This window comes from Chiloscyllium plagiosum, chromosome 1 (genome assembly GCF_004010195.1).
Source record: "Chiloscyllium plagiosum isolate BGI_BamShark_2017 chromosome 1, ASM401019v2, whole genome shotgun sequence".
Taxonomy (NCBI): Eukaryota; Metazoa; Chordata; class Chondrichthyes; order Orectolobiformes; family Hemiscylliidae; genus Chiloscyllium; species Chiloscyllium plagiosum.
Genome location: NC_057710.1, coordinates 88,259,716 through 88,275,243, shown reverse-complemented (window position 1 = coordinate 88,275,243; position 15,528 = coordinate 88,259,716). Strand labels below are relative to the sequence as shown.

Here is a 15,528-nt window from a genome sequence, read left to right as displayed (position 1 = left end):
ACACTAGCTTTCGGAGCGACGTTCCTTCATCAGGTGATTGTGGAGGGCTCGATCGTAACACAGAATTTATAGCAAACGTTTGCAGTGTGATGTAACTGAAATTATACATTGAAGAACTGACTGTCTGTTCAATGTATAATTCTTCAATGTATAATTTCAGTTACATCACACTGCAAATTTTTGCTATAAATTCTGTGTTACGATCGAGCCCTCCACAATCACCTGATGAAGGAGCGTCGCTCCGAAAGCTAGTGTGTTTCCATATAAACCTGTTGGACTATAACCTGGTGTTGTGTGATTTTAAACCTGTTGGACTATAACCTGGTGTTGTGTGATTTTTAACTTCAAAATCGTAAAGCTGCCTATCACCATTGTGAAAGTTTCATCATAGACTATATCATACCACCTACTCAGGATAGAATGGGATAGCCAGATTGTGCCAGTCCTATTAGTGCCTCCCACATTAAGAGACTTGACATAGTGGAGTCTAGGAGCAGAGGGCGTCGACTCCAGAATAAAGGGATGCCAATTTAAGACTGAGATGAGGAGGAATTTCTTCTCTCAAAGGGCTAAGTGTCTTTGGAACTCCTTGGCATAGAGAGATGTGGGGACAGAGTCCTTTTTGTCCTTAAGGCCAAGATAGATAGATCCTTGATAGTAGTGAATTATGCCAAAAGGGCAGAAAAGTGGATGTGAGAAATGTCAGATCAGCCATAATTCAATTGAATGGCGGAGCAGGCTCAATGGGTCAAACAGCCTACATTTGTTCCTTTTTCTTATGATCTTATTCAAAAACTGATATAAACTATATACTCACACATCTTAAAAGTTTAGATTAATTGATGTAATATTTCATGGCAGTACCTAAGTAAATCACACAGGTTCAATGTTATATTTTATTGAAGATACAGATTATAAACAAGTTCAGTATGCGTCAATTCTTACCATTCCCCATTTAATGGGCTCATTACATTTTAATCAAAGTGCACTGTTGATTTACATACACAGGTATGCTAATGTTTAAAATACCTCGCAGCTTCCCATTCCATAGTTTAGATTGGAAGCCAAATGTTGACATCTTGGCAATTTTACATGGAACCTGCTTTCTATACAAAGTAAATTCAGTGAGATTTCAATACTGCTTAGACAAAAAAAAGTCAGGCAATGATGAAAACCTATCAATTTTGTTGACCAGAATTACAATATTTTGTCCTCTTATGTCTAACATGATCTTGAATGCATTATTTATCTTCTGGTAGCATTTATCTTCTGGTCCTGGACATTTTGGAATTTGAATGTAAGAGTTCATTGAAGTTTGTGTGTTAACTAACTTGCCCATGCACTGAAGCTTTCCTGATATCTGAGCAGGTTATCTAATTTCACTGATGCAAATGACAATGTCAAACCCATGTTGGATAGCTTGCCTTCCACTGCTATCATAAGCATTTAGGGCTATGTGAATAAGTCCTTTCCAGTACACAGCTACTGAAGTATAGTTTGGCACCTTTAAAATCTCCAACTTTGGATTTAATTCTTACAGTTGCTGAAAAAACTTGAAGTAGATATTGATGTACATTTAATCTTTCCAATACTGAAAAAGGCTTTGCACCTTTCACACATACCAATTTACATTACAATGCCAAAAGTTGGTTTCTGCATATTGTTTTTACAATACCAATGTAAGAATTTACAGAATCACTCCATACCAAAATTATACAACGTAGTTATTGTTGAACAAAAATGTTTACGGTGATATTATATTTAGCAGAATGAAATCCTGTGCTAATATCTTCTGCTAATGTAGAAAGATGCATTTATTGAAACAAATAGTACCAGCAAAACATTGACTTTTGCAGAATTTATTTATATCAAGATGTGCAAACTAGGACATATAAAAGGTACATAAAGTGTGCACTGAATGACAAGTACATAGATGTGCTAATAAAAATCATATTGAATTAACCTCAGATTGTAACATTTAGTTTGTTATTGCAACAATGACAGCAGTATTATGGTTTGATTTAAAATGTGTGTACATTAAAAAAGTACCTTGCCAATAAAGGGCTAACTTGATCACTTTTTTAAAAAAAAAGTCAGCATCCTTCTTCAGCACTCAAAAAGGCGTAGATGGTTTTGAAAAAAAAACTGCAGTGTGTCTTGATTGGAAGGCAATTATACAAGTCATGGCACCACAAATAGAAATTACATTATTGCTAGTAGGTGCAAAACATTGATACATTGATAGCATTGAATTTGAGCAATTTGTTCCTGCAAATGTGCCTTGCCTTGTTGCATTCAAATTGCACTAACCCATTTTTTTTAAAACAATGACAGCCATTGAGTTACATCATAAGGTTCCAACTTTTAACAGTGAAAGAAATACAATAAATAGCAAAGCTGCCCACACTTTAAAAGGAAAGGAATTCATACAAAAATACTGTTGAGACCAAACATTAACAATATTGCGGCACAAACATCTGAACACGATAATGTACTTAAACCCTGAATCAAAAGGTGACAGGCTAGCAGAAAAGCTACAAGTAAATACAAAAGGATGGATTTGTGAAATTACTTCCTTATTGGTCATAATTCAAACAAAAGATTTAATAGACAAAAAGGCCTTTTCACTAAAGAAAAAGGAGTGAATATATAAACAGCTGAAAACTACTGTTTTTCTGTACCCTCACAACAGAAGACCCAATGAGTGATGAGTGCAAAACTTTGATGATTAATTATTAGACCTCAATGAATCAACCAGTGGCTGGAATGTACAACTGAAAGAAATGCAAAACTGGCAAGATTTTGAACTGAACCAAAATAATTAAAACACAAGTTACTTCAATATAACGTGGGACAGAAGGTATAATTACAGATTTCAGTCTTATCAGAATTAGATTACTTACAGTGTGGAAACAGGCCCTTCGGCCCAACAAGTCCACACCAACCCGCCGAAGCGCAACCCACCCATACCCCTACCTTTACCCCTTACCTAACACTACGGGCAATTTAGCATGGCCAATTCACCTGGCCTGGACTGTGGGAGGAAACCGGAGCACCCGGAGGAAACCCACGCAGACACGGGGAGAATGTGCAAACTCCACACAGTCAGTCGCCTGAGGCGGGAATTGAACCCGGGTCTCTGGCGCTGTGAGGCAGCAGTGCTAACCACTGTGCCACCGTGCCGCCCAACTGGCTTTGCAAGTGGTAGTCTCAGCTATTTGCCTCCTTCTTCCCCTACACTGCCAAATATTTGATATATATGTTGCCAGGCACATCTTAGTTAGATGCAAATGGAGGAAAACAGTCTCTATTTGGAACAATATTCCTCAAGTGCATTTATGCATACCAATGTCAAAACTAACATATTTAAAATCCAAATCATTATTCCACATCCCTATAGATAAACTCCCAAAACATCAAGTTACAAACAAAGGTTTCAAAAAGGCAACTTAGATGCTCCATAGGCCCAAATAATTCATAGTTTCATCTAAAAAATTCAGTAAAGCAACTTTGCAATTCTTTCTTCAACATTAATACAGTATCTCAGTTAAGTTACTTGAGTTATCTTCTAATTTTGAATTTATAGACTACATATTGATTATATGAATAGTACTGTCCTGTGATTATTCTGTTATGCATATTGGTGAAATGAAATCATATTGACTGACATCACTGCCACGTGAGACCAATATTTCATCTTGAGCCATCACTTACTCATCATGTCACTTGACATTTCAGTTGAACCTGAGCAAGACTTTTGGCAAGAGCCATAATTTATAACTGTTGTTTTACAAATCGTTAATAGTGCAAATGATTTGCTGGCAGGGACCTCGTAATGTTGTTTCAGATCTGGTGCTCCACCAAACAATAGTTAAACGTTTATACAGCACACATTGACCAATGTTGGATTGTTCAACTGACAAATATAAATGAATGCTCAACCATTCAATTGGATATTCTGCCTAACAAACTTTTACCAAGTGTGGCCATCTTAGACACTGCATCCCAATCCACTATAAGACTTCATCCTGATTCAAACCTTAATTCCTATAGATGCAGTATCAAGACGGAACGTGTGCAAAGATGAAAATATCTGGTGTCTTTGTACGGAGTTTTAAAAAATCTACACAAAAGAAAGACATATCTATAGGACTTAAAATTCATTCATTTTCCAAATAAAAACATTTACAGAAAGCTGGAAAATCTAAAAAAAAAACTGGAGGCATGAAGTGCAAACTGTAAATACTGATCGTGTCTGACCAGAGCTTATATCAGTTTGTACTATGTAATCAAGACAATGAGCAAAAATGTGAAAGTCACTCCAATTGGTTGACTTAGAGATATTGTGAAAAGAAATCAATCATATTTTAGCTAATGCACAATTACCATTGCACAAGTAATAGTATTTTTCAGAATGGACGGTTTATGTAGAGATATAATTTACGATTCAATTTGCTGATATCCACTTTATCACGAGTTTGCCTCAAGCTGTTTTGCCTTACAAAACAATTGCCTGTCCAACAAATGCCTATTCTTTTACTAACACAAAGTTCGATCGTAATGAAAGCGGTTACAATTTTGATTTGCATAATGGAAGATCTTATATTACCACTGTTTATAATTTCAGTAGTTATTAATTGAGATAAAAAAACTTGGAAGAGACTAAAAATATTATGGCTGCTGAATTTGTATATAAAGTTGAAATTGCAACAGGAGATCAAAGAACACAACAGAAGATCAGGGTCATGGCATTATTACTGGCTTTTCTGGAATATCAAAGCAAGATCAACTAAGGCAAAGTTCACCAACATTGTGAAGTGTGGAGAAAGTGTCTTCTAAGAATACATAATTGAAATGGTTTACATAGATCAGGTAAGCTTACTCAATACATAAAGAGAACCTTAGCTGTTGGACAAGTGATTATTCAGCAACTTCTACAAGTGATAATTACTATTGCCAATAATGAATCAGATTGAAATACTTGAAACGTCATAGTACACCACGAACATAGATGACATTAATTTATGTAAGCTAAAACAGTTTTTCTGGAGATTGACATAATATTTGTTTTTATGGTATTGGTTGAAGGAAAAATGTTAGCCATGAAAATGAGAGAATACCTGGTTTCCTAGTGTCTTGGAATCATTCTTAATCATTTAGACATTTTTGTGTTCTAAAACTTGCCCTTTTGCAAGGTAATTGTAACCACTTCAATTCTCAAGAGCTCTTGAGGCAGAACTACTAAGTAGCAACCAACGGGATTCCTCAAAAATCACAGGTCAAAAATGGTCATTGTCACAGCTACAGAGGAAAACTGCTCTCTCAAGAGTTGCATCCTCAAAATGAGGGCTCAGATACACTATTTTGTATCTGGTGCTCCACAAGAAACAGTCTATATTCCTTTGTACAAAAACTCATTGCGATAAACTATGCTCAGTTGGGATGCCTGATATTAGGGGCGAGACTCGGGAGGATTGAGGAATTCAAACGATACTAAACTTCTCACTGCTGAGCTTAACAACACTTCTTGAGACAAAAACGAAAAAACTGAGTGAACTACGAGATCAGATAAACTTTGAAAGGTGATGCTTAACATTAATGTTGTCAAAATTCCAAGAATAAATTCTAACAGATTAGAAAAGGTTCATTTATAGGTACTGTACACCTTTCATTTGTCAACCAGAATACCAGGGGACTCTAAAAATCAGCAAAAGGAGAGAAAAATCTAATAGTAAAAAAGCTTGAATGGAATCTAAAAGAAAATTTCAAGTGCTTTTATTAAAATAGAAAGAACATATGAAAACGGCCAACTTATTAAAATACATCTAGTACATCATGGAAGGAGAGGTCAAAATACAAATTCAGTTTTAATCACACAATAAGTTTAAAGGAAAAACTTACTGGATTTAATCTAGGATTTTTTTTAATGGTATTGGAGAAAATAATTGGACTCATGATACGAATTGCTAGAAACTGATATTTTCTACTTTAAGATATTCAGTTGAATTAATCACAATTTTCTGAAACTTGAGATCTAGAAATAACCATGAGACTGCACAGATGTAAATCTAAGCTTAACATGTGCTGTGAGCTAGTCACTGGAGCTCAGAGACAGCATAATAGATGGAATGTAAATTTACCAGCGCTTAAAGAGTTCAGTTATGAAGACAGGTTGCATAAACTTCTTTTTCATTATCAACAGTTTAAAAGGTTGAAGATTCACAATCAAGAATGCAAAATAATAATGGGATCTAACTAGGTAGGTACAAATAGAATTAAACAGAGTTTTTGCAATCATTGTAAAAACAAAATTCTTAAAATTAGAGCTAGGCCAATTTAAAGTGAAAGGGATGTGAAAACCAGGAATTCTTCAAACCTTTCCTGCTTCCCAACCTCACCACCAAAAAAAAAGCTTTGAACGCAAGAGTGCGAACAGAAATCACATTTCTATTGGAAATAGGTTTCAAGGGAGCTAAGGCAAACAGTTGAAATATAGAAAAGCCATAATCCAACTAGTTGGTGAAATAGTCTGAAGGGGCTGAACAATCAACTACATTTACTTTTCCCAAGAGCAGCATCGTTTCACATAACTACAAAGTTAAGTGCATCTTCCTTGAAACCTGTTGAACAAAGGTAATTATGAAAAAAGTTATTTTAAAAATTATTAAAAATATAAAATCAAGCATGTCTTGCTCAGTGTCACTGACAGTCTTGCTTAATACAGGCTCACATTGATTTGTTATTAATTAAATTATTTTTTATTGCACATAGCCTGATCCTGTCCTTTTCATATAATCTAGTTGTTCCAAATTCCAATCTGAGTTTGTCTTCAGTGAAAACAGACTTTCTTGGAGTAGTAGTGGAAAACAGAGTATAGCACTATGCCTAACTATTATCCATTTAATACTTGCATCAGAAGACAATTTCAAACCACATACTAATTTCTTGTTGATCAGTATGTTGGAATTTTAAAGCATTTGCAACCATTGCAAAAAGGAGTGTTACTTGCAACTCACTTGAAGGAATTGTGCTATCACAAAAGAGGTGACCAGTTGCGCAAACTGCAAAACTAAAGAATGCTGAGAGTTAAACACTAAAATAAAATGAGAATTGTGGATACTGGAAATCAAACAAAAACAGCTTGGTCTTTCCAATAAAAATAATTGGCTGAACAGCTGCTCACATAACCTTTAGTAGTAATCACCAGTGAATGATCAAAGCGAAAACAAAAGAGATGCTCTAAGCTCGGGCAAACCACCATTACAAAACAAGATAGAAAGTGAGCAAGAGCTGAAAAAAAAAGGGAAACATTGATTCTTGCTAGCAGCTAATTCCTTGATATTGAGGCTTAAGTAATTTATGTGGTGCAAAATATTTTTAAGATCCAAGTGCAGGAGCCAGTCTATGCTCGTGTTTCCTTTATTTCTCTTGTACCCCAGCTCAAAAAAGAAATGCTTCTCAGACCTTCTCAAATCTGGGAAGAGCAACTTCCTAAAGACTTCTGCGAAATAATGCTATCTTAAAAACTTTGTTTCAGAATGAGAGCTATTCATAATTCAAGAGAGGATTCTGTCAGCAAATAGACTTATACACTCAAATCATGCTTGAACTAGAATGTGAATTCCAAGAAAGTGACTTACTTGAACATGTGAAACAAGAAAATAGGAAGAGCATCTGAAATGAAAGGCATAGGTATTTGACAATCTCGATCACCCAACCATATGGAGGGTCAATGTTTGTTTAAGGGTCACCACATGCTGTTATTGGCTAGTTTAATATTTAATCTAAGCTCGGTAAGACAAAGGGAAGATAATGAATCCTGAATTAGCACCCTCAAGTCTGACAGTCATCAGGCTCAAATAGTATCAAGACCAGTTGATTTCAGCAAAATTAGATTATCTTCGCCTAAATCTTTATTGATGATGAAAAAAAGGATTAAACTTTATACATTTCACCAATTTCACAATAGCATCTTTGCAACTAAAGGTCAAAACTCCACGACTGAGACTAAGGTGGGGAAGTGTAGGAATTCCAATCAAAATCTGACTAGGACACCACCTACGAATAAGTAGCATAGGTGTATTTTGCTTCCTAAAGGTCTATCCGATCTAACCCAAGTCTAAAAACTATGGCTAAATCCAACAAGCTTTAATTAATTCATGCATCAAACAGTTCAAATGTCTTGGCTAGCATTATCAATGAAACTGTAATACCTACTAACATCAATGCTGAAAAATCCTGCAATACATTCAGAAAAGCCTTTTTCACACAAGGAGACAGTTTCAGGATATCATTTAAATAGGTTCCATAGATTAAAAAAAACAATTACTCTACAGAATAAGTTAATAAGAGAATAAAGAATAATGACCATATTTTCCTTCATTTACAAGACTTGGATTTAACAAATCCATATGACAACTGTGATTTCTCTGTATGGTGAATCGAAAGAAGTAATTTTACCTAGCATGGACTTTCCCTCCCTTCGCAAATTAAAATGGCCAAAGAAGGCTTTGTGTTGAGTTTGAGGCAGACTTTATAGAAAATGTGTAATATTACTAGGCAGTATAAAGCAAATGCTATAGTTGTTGGTCATAATAAATTCATTTATAAAATAGATCTTAAAATTAGGGAAGCACATGAATTCAGATCCAGGATAATTTGATTGCAGAAACATTCCAGCCAAATAATAAGGCTCCCTTTAAAGTTAAATGCGAAAGAACTGTAAAGATAGTAACTAGAAAATTTAAACGTGCCACGTGAATAATGTAAAATGAGGTTTACAAACATAGATCGCATAAAAGGCTATAAAAAGATGGTTAACAAACTATCTCTGACTGTCTTTCTTCTACTGTACTACACTCCACTTCTTTCTTGTAAAGGTAAACAAAGGAAAAATCTTTTGGAAGTTTCCTACTCCACTAGATTTCTATTACTTTTTCTTTTAAAATATTCCACTTAATGATGAATTTCTAAAGTAAGTAAACAATTATAACAACAGAAGCAACAAATCGCCAAGATAATATTCGGAGAGAGGGGAAACAGGAAGGTGATGTAATACAGTTTGCTATTTTAAGATTTAAGGTTTTTTGTGAGCAATACCTTTATACCAAATCATTCTGATGTGGACTATCAAGAAATGTCAATTTAGAAAGAATTAAGAGAACAATTAATATTTTGTAAAAGGTAAAAATCCAAAGAGAAAGAAGCCGCAAATTTGTGAACATAAAACGTTAGTTGTCAGATTTTGAATTAAGAAGCACTTTCATTTGATTAGCACTGTATAAACCAAATCTAATCTGATCAGAACCATAATCTAAATAGTTAATAAAATTAATAGACACTTAAACTGACAGAGTATAATGTTTTCAACTGTATAGCATACAGAATCAGATTTCAGTTTTGAGACTGAGCACTTTTTGTTCCTTTTAAAGTATATATGCCATCCAATATGTTTACTCGCTTTGCCAAAGATAAGCTACTGTAATTCTCAAATCTCTGGCAGAAATACCATTCTATTCCATCTAATGCATTTATTGTATTCCCATAAATGATATGATTAAAACAAAACACCAGAAAACGTTCCAAAAAAAAAAAACCATATAATATACTTGATCATTAACAACGATCAATATGATCCTCTAGTACTATCCAGCTATAGGTGTCTTCCCATTATAGAATATAAACCTAAACAATTAAATACCACAGCATTTAAAAGTGACTGCTCATGAGGTCCAAATTCAGCTTGAAACTGATTTCACTGTATATTAGAATAAAATAACGTGTATCTGTGATTTGTTCTACCACTTTTATCTTTCAGCAGACAGGAACTTATTACACATGCAAAAGTCAGAATGCATAACCATTTTGCTGCTGATAAGACTATATGAACCAAGCTAATCAAATTACATTTTCTGTGATATATAAGGCTGCTTTTAAAGGGCAGTTAATTTTTAAAAAAATCTATGAAACTATAATGCAGTATTATTTGCATTTACATTGAAATAGACACATTATCAATCAGAATACAATCAATTAAAATCCAATGAATTAACAATCATTTTAGACAGGCAAACTTCCACTCCAACAACAGTTTTCGAAGCAGATGGAGAAGAGGGAAAATAAATGATCTCTTCACCAAGGTCTGATATTAGATTAAAAACACAAGCATCTGGGATCAGTAAAGGAAAATGCACCTCAGTGAACAAAATCTGGAACACTACCATAACTATTGGCTTAATTTCATATATTAGGGAAGACTTGCATGCATACTTGCATTACCTTTGTTAGTACTTTTACTGGATATTCCCTTGCCAAAACTACTGACTTAGAACTCTTTTGTAAGATCCCATTTGCTAGTAGCTGACAAATGCCTGGAATACGACCATAAATCCTGTTCTGATGCCCTAAAAAAGGGCCCTGAAAGCACTATATGTTCTAGCCATGAGTTGGCAATGGCCTGAGCACTTTTGAACTAATTAACTATTTATCTACCTGATTATCCAGGCCAGTACTTTACAATTTATTCTCTTGATTGATAAAATAAAATATATCCAGACTCTGAGTTTTTTGAAATGTCCGAAGTCAGACCATAGAATTCTTCAATAGCTTGAGCATCAATTTTCTGTAAAAGAAATAGAATTCTTCAATAGTTTAAGAATTTCAAATATAATTAGAAAAAAAATCAAGTATGTTCATATAATAAAATGCATTAACTGTGAAAATTTCTGCAACTTTACATTTAGTTATCTAAACATGAGCAATCGCCAATCACTGCTTCACCACAGATTGCAGCCTCATTACTTTAAAAATGTAAATTATTTTTGATACAATCAAACAAATATATTACATGTTAATCTAACATACAGCGGCACTCAGATTTGGGCACCCATAACATCTGCAGCTGGATAAAACAATTCGTTACACACGGGAATTTATTTCAAAACACAACTCACCAAACTTTACAACCCGTATTTTCAGCACAACAAAATGTTCCCACAGTTCTCACACAAAGGATCCTTTCTTAGTATAGGTTGGAAGGGTGGCAGATGGAACAAGCATAGTCAGACTGAGTTGGTGGTAGTGAACAATGCTAGTGATTGGGGTTTATTTCTGTAATTACGGACCAAAGTTTCTGACACTAATTCAGAGTCAAAAGGTACTGGGGAAAAGAGAAGTGGCTCGTCATAAGTTGAAACTTCCTGGGCAATTCCCAAGGATGTCAATGTATCTGGGTATTTCCAGTAATATATGTAGCGCCTAACTGAAAAGTTGAGGATGTGGGCCACGTTCTCAATGCTCCTCTGGCACTATATCACATACCTGTTAATAAGATTCAAAATTAATTTTCTCCATAACCCTTGTCCATTCTAGTAAAATTTAGAATGAGCACAGCAGAGGGAGCTTTGTGTGGAGGGGTGAAGGACTGCAAAGTTAGAATTTGGGGCATGATCCCTTTAACTGAAATTTTTAAACTGTTTATATCCAATTTATATTTTATGCAAATGTCTCAACACCCAGGCTTCAAAACTTGGTGAGACTGACAGTTAGATTCTGCTTTTTTTAGCAGTTGAATAGGCCAAGTGATGGAGTACAGAAATGACTTAATGATAGCAAAACATTTGGGAAAAGGTAACCACAATAAAATCAAAATTTGTTACAACAGAAAGGAAATCAATAAAAGGTCAAGGGTACTTGGTTGGAAAAAATATGTAATAAATAACAATGGACTAAAGTCAAACTAATTGGAAACCACAAGCTGGATTAGACTAGATGCCATGTGAAGGAAAAGAGCAGCAGTGACATGATGGGCCAAATATAATGCAGTTGTACACAGAACAGAAGTTTGGTCCAATTATTACAAATCTTTGCAAACGTGGTTATTTACTATAGTAAATCTTAAAATTTCTTAGATTTCTAAAAAGAAAGCAATTTTTCTACTTTTTCTTTGTATTTCAAGCTTCCAGACATGGATACTTTGCTGGGGTGCAGTTCCATGGAACCAGTTACTCTTTGGGTAGCTTTATGAAATCTATGTTTTCTTATGCAAAATTACAGACTGATAGTCAGTAGATCATGATAATAAAAGCAGTGCCAAGGAGAAGGAAGTAACAGAGTTGAGCTACAATCTCTCAACTAAGATTTTAGCCAGCTTCTGTTAAGAATAGTAAACCTCGCTATTTTTCAATTTACCCCAGGGATTTGATTGCTGGGAGACGAACTTGCTTTTATTTACCTATGTTTTATGTTTCTATCCACTTTTATTCGGAACATACTGATCATAACCAAAATGAGTTATGGCATCATACAGGTTGTTCTGCTATAACATGGTTTTTGTTAATGCGAATTCACTATAACATGATTGATGAATTGTGGACACTGTTTCTATAGCTTGAACTTTTAAAGTGTGTACTGGTTATAACACAATTCTGGCCCCAATAATTTAAATGGTACTGCTATCACACAATTTTCTTATAACATGGGGTTGCAGGAGAACAGAACTACCATGTTATAGCATAACTGACTATATATTTTTAAAAACTTTGTGGTGAAAGTTAATACAACTCAGATGCACAGCATAAAAAATAGACAACTTGCCCATATTTACACAATGCAAAAGTTGTCAGAAGAGGGCAAGGTGGTGATTGTAGTTCACCTTAACCTTCACAAAACATTTAGAATACAATAGTATTTGACTGACATGAAAACAGTCTCAAATGAAGGAAGCAGTAAGTAGTAGTTAGTTAACTTTAGTCCACAGAATTAGGTGTTCTCAGTTTTATTCTCATGCAACATGCAGCCATGTGAACTCCCAATATGGTAGTCCGCTACCAACCAAGTCAGCATTATCCTTGAAAATGTTGGTGTTAATGCTGGTTTTCGGCTTAATTAGTATTGAACTGATAATTGCAAAATGAAAAACTTAAGTTTTTTTTCCCCAGCAATCTTTTGCTTAATTAGAAAGCATCGCATCAATGGCATGCTATTCTTGCAGCTGATTTGCAAACTGTCAATTAACTGTATTCTCAGAAAATGATTTGAATTTGTGAAAGGCCAAAAAAAGGCTTACAGGTAATTCTATCAAGAAAGAAAACAATAACCAAGCCTGTACGCTCAGCCTTCCACCAACTGGCACATCCCATCATGAGTAATTCTGAGAGAGAAAATGTCACAGGACTGGGACAGTTTAGCTGTCTATGATTGACTCAGTGTTTTGGGGATAAATCATCCTTATATAGGTGGGGATTATCAGTGGAGCAAAGCATGGTGGTGGTAGTTGGAGGGGGTGATAAATCAAGCAGGAATCTCATGCTCTTTAAGTAACCTGACAGACTTTCGTATTGTTAATTTAAAAAGTCAGGAAAATAATCAGGCTGGATTCACTATGGATGCAAAATCCAGCCTACCTGGTTTTCCACACTGTGCGTTGGTCCAATGATAGGTGAAAGTCAACCCCTTTTCTGCCAACTTGAAATTATTATAAAGCATAAATATTTACAAGACTAACCTCAACAATATCATCGTCAAACAAAAGCCAGAAGCCATGGCTTTTCACAATAGTTATATAGTGTCCACGGTTAGGGCCACTGTCATGAGAGAAACAAAATTTAGACATCTTGTAAGCATCCTCAAACAAATATTAAATGCTATATAGATCAAATAATTGATCAACATTTATAAAAATGTACTTTAATTAGAAATTATTGTTTTCTTAAATAGACAGATAAACTGCTCAGTTACTCAATACTATTTCAGAATTCATCTGGTTTTAAAAGGATTTAGCCAAAAAAACGTATATTCAGGTCAGGTACAGCTCACTCAACTGACCATAAAAGTTAAATTAATTGACAATTGAGTCAAGTCAGTTCATTCTCAAATTATTCTGCAACCAACATAACAATTTAACATAATGCACAAAGATCCTCTGGTAAAATCAACAGAATGCTATTTTTCTCAAATTTCACTTCTGTTCTCAGCATTCCTAATACAATATTAAGAATAGGATCATTATATTTTGCAATTTTTCAGTCACTTTCTTTCTTCATTCAATTTCCATCTGGTTTTCAAAGTCTCTTTCATTGCAATTGTAATACTGTTTATTTACATTGCTTGTGCATTTATTTCTAGCTTCTAGTCTCTTCAGTAGAGCAGAAAAAAAATTAAGTAGCTTAACAAGCAAATCCCTTCACTTTCACAGAGGTAGTTTACAGGCAGTAGCCTGAATGGAAGAAAGATAAATCATTTGATTGAGATTCACTCAATGGACAGGAAGGAAAGTAGGTCTTGATTAATATTTTAAAATCCTTACAGTAACTGATAATGGACTGGCTACATAATAGAAATGAGATCAAGTTTAAGAAACAAATAAAGCCATGCACTATAGGATTGACCAGTAGAATTAAGGGGGAATATAGTGTACCAAATTGTAGTAAATATATGTCACTCCTTTGAAGGCACATGTAAAGTGACCTAGGCCTTTCTTTAATAATACAGCCATAAATGAATACACAAGGAGCAGAGTGAACACATGGTGTATTTTTTCAGTTTCCACCAACAGGAGATATTCGACAGAGGATCTGTCATCATTTTCAACTTTAACTATTATTAAAAAAAAATCTACTGAAGCCAAATATAAAACAAAGAAATCACATTAAGGCTGTCCAGTGGTTAGCACTGCTGACCCAGGTTCAATCCCAGCTTTGGGCAACTGTGTGGAGTTTGCACTTTCTCCAAGTGTCTGTGTGAATTTCCTCCAGGTGCTCCGATTTCCTCCCATAGTCTAAAGATGTGCAGGTTAGGTGGAATGGCTATGCTAAATTACCCATAATTTCCAGGGATATGCAGGCTATATGGATTAGCCACGGAAAAACGCAGGGTTACAGGGATAGGGATGCTCTTTGGAGGGTCAGTATGGACTCAAAGGACCAAATGGTCTGTTTCCACAATGTAGGGATTCTATGATTAGGTCATAGCAAATAGAAACATACCTAGCATTAAAATCCCTGGCAGACTACAAAGCAGAATTGTGACTTGATGCTGAGATTGAAGACAGTTCAGCTGCGATTATTCCTTTCTGCCCACCCCAGAATAACAAATAGGCATTTACCACTTGCGCATGGATTGTTCTGTGACTATATAACATACCAGTAACATGGACTTCTATCTGTAGATAGCTGTTTCAAGGACATCTTCTGTTGTGGGAAATGAAGGCAGAACTGCTGGAATGTCCTGATGGTGTTATGTCAGTCCAGTAATAACAGCAGTCGTACAGACTTGGATACTTCGTTGCAGACTATTTTTATGTACAGAATCAAACAATTTTAAGCGCATTTGGCCCATCGTACATATGCCAGCTCACTGGCAGAGCTTTAGAATTAGTCCCACTGTCTTCATTCTCTGAATGTGTATTTGATCAACAGCTTTCCAAATAGACCATACCCACAAATTCTCGTGTGTGTATTCTACTAATTACATCCTCAAGAAAACTCTAGTAGATTAGTTGAACAGGATTTCTCTTTCATAACACAATGA

At 35.0% G+C, this 15,528-nt stretch overlaps 1 protein-coding gene across 8 annotated transcripts in view; it reads right to left on the bottom strand.

Annotated features, from left to right (window-relative positions):
• usp46 (ubiquitin specific peptidase 46) overlaps positions 1–15,528 on the bottom strand; it is a 127,077-nt gene that overhangs the window by 15,031 nt on the left and 96,518 nt on the right. For 3 of the 8 annotated variants that reach the window (XM_043691085.1, XM_043691045.1, XM_043691067.1), the window contains 2 exons: positions 13,505–13,583; positions 3,180–10,621 (listed from right to left, as the gene is read on the bottom strand). In XM_043691085.1, coding sequence (XP_043547020.1) covers positions 10,520–10,621; positions 13,505–13,583 — 181 coding nt within the window. In that variant the 3' untranslated portion in view covers positions 3,180–10,519. Of the gene's footprint in view, positions 1–3,179; positions 10,622–13,504; positions 13,584–14,886; positions 15,290–15,528 lie in introns of those variants that run through there. The other 5 variants (XM_043691053.1, XM_043691059.1, XR_006311822.1 and 2 more) reach the window with 5 other exon arrangements.